Raw genomic sequence first — 10,336 nt, forward strand, 5'->3', positions numbered from 1 at the left:
GTTGTTGTGGTAGTTAGTTACCCAGACAGTGGTTGTGGTAGTTAGTTAACCACCCAGACAGTGGTTGTGGTAGTGGTAGTTAGTTACCCAGACAGTTGTTGTGGTAGTGGTAGTTAGTTAGTTACCCAGACAGTTGTTGTGGTAGTGGTAGTTAGTTACCCAGACAGTTGTTGTGGTAGTGGTAGTTAGTTACCCAGACAGTTGTTGTGGTAGTGGTAGTTAGTTACCCAGACAGTTGTTGTGGTAGTGGTAGTTACCCACCCAGACAGTTGTTGTGGTAGTGGTAGTTACCCACCCAGACAGTTGTTGTGGTAGTGGTAGTTAGTTACCCAGACAGTGGTTGTGGTAGTGGTAGTTAGTTACCCAAACAGTTGTTGTGGTAGTGGTAGTTAGTTACCCACCCAGACAGTTGTTGTGGTAGTGGTAGTTAGTTACCCACCCAGACAGTTGTTGTGGTAGTGGTAGTTAGTTACCCACCCAGACAGTTGTTGTGGTAGTGGTAGTTAGTTACCCAGACAGTGGTTGTGGTAGTGGTAGTTATTTACCCAGACAGTTGTTGTGGTAGTGGTAGTTAGTTACCCAGACAGTTGTTGTGGTAGTGGTAGTTAGTTAGTTACCCAGACAGTTGTTGTGGTAGTGGTAGTTAGTTAGTTACCCAGACAGTTGTTGTGGTAGTGGTAGTTAGTTACCCAGACAGTTGTTGTGGTAGTGGTAGTTAGTTACCCAGACAGTGGTTGTGGTAGTTAGTTACCCAGACAGTTGTTGTGGTAGTGGTAGTTAGTTACCCAAACAGTTGTTGTGGTAGTGGTAGTTAGTTACCCACCCAGACAGTTGTTGTGGTAGTGGTAGTTAGTTACCCAGACAGTTGTTGTGGTAGTGGTAGTTGGTTACCCAGACAGTGGTTGTGGTAGTGGTAGTTAGTTACCCAGACAGTTGTTGTGGTAGTTAGTTACCCAGACAGTGGTTGTGGTAGTTAGTTACCCACCCAGACAGTGGTTGTGGTAGTGGTAGTTAGTTACCCAGACAGTTGTTGTGGTAGTGGTAGTTAGTTACCCACCCAGACAGTTGTTGTGGTAGTGGTAGTTAGTTACCCAGACAGTTGTTGTGGTAGTGGTAGTTAGTTACCCAGACAGTTGTTGTGGTAGTGGTAGTTAGTTACCCAGACAGTTGTTGTGGTAGTGGTAGTTAGTTAGTTACCCAGACAGTTGTTGTGGTAGTGGTAGTTAGTTACCCAGACAGTTGTTGTGGTAGTGGTAGTTAGTTACCCAGACAGTTGTTGTGGTAGTGGTAGTTAGTTAGTTACCCAGACAGTTGTTGTGGTAGTGGTAGTTAGTTACCCAGACAGTGGTAGTGGTAGTTATTTACCCAGACAGTTGTTGTGGTTGTGGTAGTTAGTTAGTTACCCAGACAGTTGTTGTGGTAGTGGTAGTTATTTACCCAGACAGTTGTTGTGGTAGTTAGTTAGTTACCCAGACAGTTGTTGTGGTAGTGGTAGTTAGTTAGTTACCCACCCAGACAGTTGTTGTGGTAGTTAGTTAGTTACCCAGACAGTTGTTGTGGTAGTGGTAGTTAGTTAGTTACCCAGACAGTTGTTGTGGTAGTGGTAGTTAGTTACCCAGACAGTTGTTGTGGTAGTGGTAGTTACCCACCCAGACAGTTGTTGTGGTAGTGGTAGTTAGTTACCCACCCAGACAGTTGTTGTGGTAGTGGTAGTTAGTTACCCAAACAGTTGTTGTGGTAGTGGTAGTTAGTTAGTTACCCAGACAGTTGTTGTGGTAGTGGTAGTTAGTTACCCAGACAGTTGTTGTGGTAGTGGTAGTTAGTTACCCAGACAGTGGTTGTGGTAGTTAGTTACCCAGACAGTTGTTGTGGTAGTGGTAGTTAGTTACCCAAACAGTTGTTGTGGTAGTGGTAGTTAGTTACCCAGACAGTTGTTGTGGTAGTGGTAGTTAGTTACCCAGACAGTTGTTGTGGTAGTGGTAGTTAGTTACCCACCCAGACAGTGGTTGTGGTAGTGGTAGTTAGTTACCCAGACAGTTGTTGTGGTAGTTAGTTAGTTACCCACCCAGACAGTTGTTGTGGTAGTGGTAGTTAGTTACCCAAACAGTGGTTGTGGTAGTGGTAGTTAGTTACCCAGACAGTTGTTGTGGTAGTGGTAGTTAGTTACCCAGACAGTGGTTGTGGTAGTGGTAGTTAGTTACCCACCCAGACAGTGGTTGTGGTAGTGGTAGTTAGTTAGTTACCCAGACAGTTGTTGTGGTAGTTAGTTAGTTACCCACCCAGACAGTTGTTGTGGTAGTGGTAGTTAGTTAGTTACCCAGACAGTGGTTGTGGTAGTTAGTTAGTTACCCAGACAGTTGTTGTGGTAGTGGTAGTTATTTACCCAGACAGTTGTTGTGGTAGTGGTAGTTAGTTACCCACCCAGACAGTTGTTGTGGTAGTGGTAGTTAGTTAGTTACCCAGACAGTTGTTGTGGTAGTGGTAGTTAGTTACCCAGACAGTGGTTGTGGTAGTGGTAGTTAGTTAGTTACCCACCCAGACAGTTGTTGTGGTAGTGGTAGTTAGTTACCCAGACAGTTGTTGTGGTAGTGGTAGTTAGTTACCCAGACAGTTGTTGTGGTAGTGGTAGTTAGTTACCCACCCAGACAGTGGTTGTGGTAGTTAGTTACCCAGACAGTTGTTGTGATAGTTAGTTAGTTACCCACCCAGACAGTTGTTGTGGTAGTGGTAGTTAGTTACCCAAACAGTGGTTGTGGTAGTGGTAGTTAGTTACCCAGACAGTTGTTGTGGTAGTGGTAGTTAGTTACCCAGACAGTGGTTGTGGTAGTGGTAGTTAGTTACCCACCCAGACAGTGGTTGTGGTAGTGGTAGTTAGTTAGTTACCCAGACAGTTGTTGTGGTAGTTAGTTAGTTACCCACCCAGACAGTTGTTGTGGTAGTGGTAGTTAGTTACCCAGACAGTTGTTGTGGTAGTGTTAGTTAGTTAGTTAGTTAGTTAGTTAGTTAGTTACCCACCCAGACAGTTGTCTACAGTTGTCTCCAGAGCCGTAGCACTACCAAATATATCATCATACTGACTGTCTGTTAGAGGGACCACCTGGAGGGAGGAGAGAGAGAACTTTACACGTTTGGCGCACTGATTAATAAGTGAGTGCATATGCTCCTCATCTTCATAGTAATGCTAACAAATGCTAACTTAACACAGAATTCAACATAGGCATGCTAATGCCAACTGTTTTTAATGGGCAGAACTGTGATCAATTGTGTCCATCGTCAACTCATAAAGGAGGGAGAGAGAGTGAAGAAAAAACAGGACGGGAGGGAGAGAGAAAGAAAGGGAAGTAGAGAGAGAGAGGCCAGGAAGGAGGGAGGGCCATCAAAAAATTGTTGAAAAGTCTGGGGGTCACAAGGAGTAGTAACTTTTGACTGGTACTGTATATATTTACAAAACAAAATCTATGGGGGATTGGAAATGATGCAGACAATTACATTGATGGAAGCTACAATTTATCTGCAATGTTAAAGCTGATCTACCCCCCCCAAAAAAAAGTAGGGAGGGAGGGCAAAAGGGTTGAAGAATCTTAATGAGATGTCAGACACAGTGAGATAAAAACTTTTCTCCGTCCCTCCTACCTCTACCCCTGGAGGGTGGCTCTGTTATCCTCTGAAACTAGAGCGAGCAGACATCCCACAGGCTCTGCTACAGCGGAACAGAGAAGACATTCCCTCCCTCCTTCCCTCACTTTTAATTATCTCACTCACACTTTCTGGATCTCAGCAACCCCCAAGACACACACATACAGTAGACTCAGCGTCGTCCAGGTTTGGCCGGGGTAGGCTGTCATTGTAAATAAGAATTTGTTCTAAACTGACTTGCCTAGTTAAAAAAAGGTTAAACAAAATAAATAAATATTTCAAGGAGAGGGACTTTAACCTGGACGCTTAAAAGAAATCCCGCTATGCCTTCAGGCGAACCATCAAACTGGCAAATCGTAAATACAAGACTAAGATTGAATCCTACTACACCGGCTACGACACTCGTCGGATGTGGCAGGGCCTTGCAAACTATTACGGACTACAAAGGGAAGCCCAGCCGTGAGCTGCCCTGTGACACAAGCCTACCAGAAGAGCTAAATGACTTCTATGCGCGCTTCGAGGCAAGCAACTCTGAAGCATGCATGAGAGCACCAGCTGTTCCGGACAACTATGTGATCACGCTAGTCTAACACCGTACCAAAACTGGCTGCGCGCGTGCGCTATCGTACGCAAATTGATTTTGTTCCCCCCCACCAAACGCAATCACGACATGCAGGTTAAAATATCAAAACAAACTCTGAACCAATTATATTAATTTGGGGACTGGTTGAAAAGCATTAAACATTTATGGAAATGTCGCTAGCTAGCTTGCTGTTGCTAGCTAATTTCTCTTGCGATATAAACGCTAAGTTCTTATTTTAACTGAAATGCACAAGGTCCTCTACTCCGACAATTAATCCACACATAAAACGGTCAACCGAATCATTTATTGTCATCTCTTCTCCTTCCAGGCTTTTTCTTCTTTGGACTTTATATATAGCCTCCACATTGACTCTGTACCGGTACCCCCTGTATATAGTCTCCACATTGACTCTGTACCGGTACCCCCTGTATATAGTCTCCACATTGACTCTGTACCGGTACCCCCTGTATATAGCCTCCACATTGACTCTGTACCGGTACCCCCTGTATATAGCCTCCACATTGACTCTGTACCGGTACCCCCTGTATATAGCCTCCACATTGACTCTGTACTGGTACCCCCTGTATATAGCCTCCACATTGACTCTGTACCGGTACCCCCTGTATATAGCCTCCACATTGACTCTGTACCGGTACCCCCTGTGTATAGCCTCCACATTGACTCTGTACCGGTACCCCCTGTGTATAGCCTCCACATTGACTCTGTACCGGTACCCCCTGTGTATAGCCTCCACATTGACTCTGTAACGGTACCCCCTGTATATAGCCTCCACATTGACTCTGTAACGGTACCCCCTGTATATAGCCTCCACATTGACTCTGTAACGGTACCCCCCTGTATATAGCCTCCACATTGACTCTGTAACGGTACCCCCTGTATATAGCCTCCACATTGACTCTGTAACGGTACCCCCTGTATATAGCCTCCACATTGACTCTGTAACGGTACCCCCTGTATATAGCCTCCACATTGACTCTGTAACGGTACCCCCTGTATATAGCCTCCACATTGACTCTGTAACGGTACCCCCTGTATATAGCCTCCACATTGACTCTGTACCGTACCCCTTGTATATAGCCTCCACATTGACTCTGTAACGGTACCCCCTGTATATAGCCTCCACATTGACTCTGTAACGGTACCCCCTGTATATAGCCTCCACATTGACTCTGTAACGGTACCCCCTGTATATAGCCTCGTTATTGTTGCTCTTTTATTTTTTTTCTTTCGTTTATTTTGTAAATATTTTTCTTAAAACGGCATTGTTGGTTAACGGCTCGTAAATGTAAATGTAAGTAAGCATTTCCCTATAAGGTCTACTACACCTGTTGTATTCAGCATTTCACTGTGAGGTCTACTACACCTGTTGTATTCAGCATTTCACTGTAAGGTCTACTACACCTGTTGTATTCAGCATTTCACTGTAAGGTCTACTACACCTGTTGTATTCAGCATTTCACTGTGAGGTCTACTACACCTGTTGTATTCAGCATTTCACTGTAAGGTCTACTACACCTGTTGTATTCAGCATTTCACTGTAAGGTCTACTACACCTGTTGTATTCGGCGCATGTGACAAAGACAATTTGATTTGATCTCTGCACCCCCCCACACACACCCCTCTCCTCAGTCATCTCTGCACCCCCACACACACCCCCTCTCTTCAGTCACCTCTACACCCCCACCCCCTCTCTTCAGTCATCTCTACACCCCCACACACACCCCCTCTCTTCAGTCATCTCTACACCCCCACCCCCTCTCTTCAGTCATCTCTACACCCCCACACACACCCATTCTCTTCAGTCATCTCTACACCCCCACCCCCTCTTCAGTCATCTCTGCACCCCCACACACACCCCTCCCCTCAGTCATCTATGCACTCCCACACACACCCCCTCTCTTCAGTCATCTCTGCATCCCCACACACACCCCCTCTCTTCAGTCATCTCTGCACCCCCACACACACCCCTCTCCTCAGTCATCTATGCACACCCCCCTCTCTTCAGTCATTTCTACACCCCCACACAGCCTCTCTTCAGTCATCTCTGCACCCCCACACACACACATCCTCTCCGCAGTCAACCCCCACTCCCACAACCCTAATAATCTGTAAACATTACACCCATGTAATGTCACTAATTCTTTTTATTTTACATTTTACAAAAGTCCAGCCTCCAAACAGTGGTGACTGGAAAGAGGCACCTGTTACACAAAACACCACAGAGTGTAATGACATTAGGCCAGAATTTATGTCCAGTGCTGTCTGCACTGTGTTCTCGTTGAACCACATGGCATTTTGGAGCGTAGGCTAAACCACCTGTTTTCTAGTCTATTCAGTCATTCGTCATGCCTCTGACATGCTGTAATGATAAATAATGGTGTAATACGCTAGCCTTTTCATTTTGCTTTCATTATTGCGATAGGCTGATGTTTTACCGGTACGGCAAACCCCCACTGTTTATTTGGAACATACCATGTTTATATACACCTACCTTTGCTAGCACATCCCCCTGGCTTACATCAACACTACACTATAGCATTGTCATACTTACTACTGGCTAATTAAGGAGTACTAAGTAAGGCCTACTAACTGTATGACTACTGGCTAATTAAGGCCTACTAACTGTATGACTACTGGCTCAGTAAGGCCTACTAACTGTATTACTACTGGCTAATAAAGGCCTACTAACTGTATTACTACTGGCTCAGTAAGGCCTACTAACTGTATTAATACTGGCTAATTAAGGCCTACTAACTGTATTACTACTGGCTAATTAAGGCCTACTAACTGTATTAATACTGGCTAATTAAGGCCTACTAACTGTATTACTACTGGCTAATTAAGGCCTACTAACTGTATTACTACTGGCTAATTAAGGCCTACTAACTGTATTAATACTGGCTAATTAAGGCCTACTAACTGTATTACTACTGGCTAATTAAGGCCTACTAACTGTATTAATACTGGCTAATTAAGGCCTACTAACTGTATTACTACTGGCTAATTAAGGCCTACTAACTGTATGACTACTGGCTAATTAAGGCCTACTAACTGTATTACTACTGGCTAATTAAGGCCTACTAACTGTATGACTACTGGTTAAGTAAGGCCTATTAACTGTATTACTACTGGCAAATTAAGGCCTACTAACTGTATTACTACTGGATAAGTAAGGCCTACTAACTGTATGACTACTGGCTGGCTAATTAACTGTTTTAGTACTGGCTAATTAAGGCCTACTAACTGTATTACTACTGGCTAATTAAGGACTATTAACTGTATTACTACTGGCTAATTAAGGACTACTAACTGTATCCTACTGGTTAAGTAAGGCACACTAACTGTATGACTACTGGCTCAGTAAGGCCTACTAACTGTATGACTACTGGCTAATTAAGGCCTACTAACTGTATTAATACTGGCTAACTAAGGCCTACTAACTGTATTACTACTGGCTAATTAAGGCCTACTAACTGTATTAATACTGGCTAATTAAGGCCTACTAGCTGTATTACTACTGGCTAATTAAGGCCTACTAACTGTATGACTACTGGTTAAGTAAGGCCTACTAACTGTATTAATACTGGCTAATGAAGGCCTACTAGCTGTATTACTACTGGCAAATTAAGGCCTACTAACTGTATTACTACTGGCTCAGTAAGGCCTACTAACTGTATTAGTACTGGCTAATTAAGGCCTACTAACTGTATTACTACTGGCTAATTAACTGTTTTAGTACTGGCTAAGTATGGCCTACTAACTGTATTACTACTGGCTAAGTAAGTCCTACTAACTGTATGACTACTGGCTAATTAAGTCCTACTAACTGTATTAATACTGGCTAATTAAGGCCTACTAACTGTATTAATACTGGCTAAGTAAGGCCTACTAACTGTATTACTATTGGCTAATTAAGGCCTACTAACTGTATTACTACTGGCTAATTAAGGCCTACTAACTGTATTAATACTGGCTAATTAAGGCCTACTAACTGTATGACTACTGGCTAATTAAGGCCTACTAACTGTATGACTACTGGCTAATTAAGGCCTACTAACTGTATTAATACTGGCTAATTAAGGCCTACTAACTGTATTACTACAGGCTAAGTAAGGCCTACTAACTGTATGACTACTGGCTAATTAAGGACTATTAACTGTATTACTACTGGCTAATTAAGGACTACTAACTGTTTCCTACTGGCTAATTAAGGCCTACTAACTGTATTAATACTGGCTAATTAAGGCCTACTAACTGTATTACTACAGGCTCAGTAAGGAACACTAACTGTATTAATACTTGCTAATTAAGGGCTACTAACTGTATGACTACTGGCTCAGTAAGGTCTACTAACTGTATTAATACTGGCTAATTAAGGCCTACTAACTGTATTACTACTGGCTAATTAAGGCCTACTAACTGTATTACTACTGGCTAATTAAGGCCTACTAACTGTATGACTACAGGCTAAGAAAGGTCTACTAACTGTATTACTACTGGCTCAGTAAGGAACACTAACTGTATTAATACTTGCTAATTAAGGCCTACTAACTGTATGACTACTGGCTAAGTAAGGTCTACTAACTGTATTACTACTGGCTCAGTAAGGAACACTAACTGTAATCCTATCACAATAAATATTGTTTACTCCTACCTTCTTATTGCTCTCTGTCTCATCCCTCTGTCTCTTCTTTTTCGTGTCTTTCCCTTCCTTTCTGACCTCATTCTCTTTCTTCTTCTTTTTCACATTCATTCTCTCCTTCCCTTGATCTGTTTCCTTACTGGATTGGTCTTCCTCCTTATTTTTCTGTTTTTTATTCTCCTTCACTCCCTCTCCTCCTCTCTCTCCCTCGGCAGCCCTCGCTTTTTCTGTATCTGCCATCTTCTTCTTACCTTCTTTCTTCATCCGTTCTCCTCTTTTCTTCTCTGACTCAGAGGCCTTACCCTTGCTCTCTACTCCTCTCTCTCCTTCACATGATTCTCCTGTCTTCTTTCCTACATCAATGTTTCTCTCCTTATTTCCACCCCCCTCTTCTTTCCACTTATTCTCACTCTTTTTCACCTCTCCTTTCTCTCCATGCCCTGGCTTCTTCTCACGGGGCACCAGCGGGGCAAACTTCGCCTTCTCTTTCTGACCTGTGTAATGTTACCAAAGACATGTCGTGATGCAGTCTTTCAACATGTCGACAAATCCAAAGCTAGCCAAGTTAGCAATGTAGTTAGATATGTAATTAACTGCTAGCAAATTAGCTAGCTAGTTACATAAAGTTAGCAACAATCCTCGACTAACTTAGCTAGCTAACGGAAAGTTACCTAGCCAAAGGACTAACGACGTTAACGTAGCTAAACTGAAAGCTATCTATTTAGCAAGCTGGCTCACGTCAACTTGCTAACTTTCTAACGTTAATGTTAGTTAGCAAGCAAACTAGATGCCGAATGTAGCTAATAGTTATCTAACGGCATCTAGCTAGATGGCTATCTATCGTTACACTGACCAGCTAACACTGTCGCTCGTTTTCTAGCTAGCTTACTTCGCTACTTAGCTAACGTTTGCTATTTACCCGCAACTGTTTCCATTTTCCTTAAGTGGGAGATATCTTTGGTGTAGTTCGCCTTTCCAGTTGAACACTGGTATATATATATATATCTCGTATTTTACCGACGTAGCGGTTAATTGTTGTATTACGAAAGTCGTAGTGTGAGGCGATTTTGTGTAGACAGCTAGCATAGCAACTGTTGTCTGGTCTCGCGATGGTTTTACCGCCACTTCTGTGAGCGTTCTGATTGGCCAGTTCCGTGGGCGGTGCTCACTCTGTGGACGTTGCTATGATTTGTAGTTTAGCCAGTTCCGTGGGCGGTGCCCACTCTGTGGACGTTGCTATGATTTGTAGTTTAGCCAGTTCCGTGGGCGGTGCTCACTCTGTAGACGTTGCTATGATTTGTAGTTTACCTAGTTTCATGTGGGATTATGGTGACTCGATGGGTTCAGTAAAGAACTACGTTTTTCCGAGTTATAGGCAACTTTTCAACCCGTTGTGTGCAAAACGTTCACTGTTTTGTCGTGTGTCCTGACAGGTATTGAAAAACTACATTACC

The 10,336-nt window shown here is 43.3% G+C and overlaps 2 protein-coding genes across 2 annotated transcripts in view; both read right to left on the bottom strand.

Moving 5' to 3' along the window:
• The window catches only part of LOC115198012 (cilia- and flagella-associated protein 251), a gene marked incomplete at its 3' end in the record, with an annotated part of 29,141 nt that extends 26,038 nt beyond the window's left edge, over positions 1 to 3,103 (bottom strand). The window contains 1 exon segment of the mRNA XM_029759662.1: positions 3,016 to 3,103.
• Positions 3,104 to 8,603: 5,500 nt separating this feature from the next.
• Positions 8,604 to 10,077, bottom strand: LOC115198013 (protein PXR1-like). Its single transcript, XM_029759663.1, has 2 exons — positions 9,802 to 10,077; positions 8,604 to 9,376 (listed from the first exon to the last, which is right to left on the bottom strand). Exons 1-2 carry the CDS (start codon positions 9,815 to 9,817, stop codon positions 8,841 to 8,843), a joined length of 552 nt encoding a protein of 183 aa, XP_029615523.1. The 5' UTR covers positions 9,818 to 10,077; the 3' UTR covers positions 8,604 to 8,840.
• Positions 10,078 to 10,336: the final 259 nt, after the last annotated feature.

This window comes from Salmo trutta, chromosome 8 (genome assembly GCF_901001165.1).
Source record: "Salmo trutta chromosome 8, fSalTru1.1, whole genome shotgun sequence".
Lineage (NCBI taxonomy): Eukaryota > Metazoa > Chordata > Actinopteri > Salmoniformes > Salmonidae > Salmo > Salmo trutta.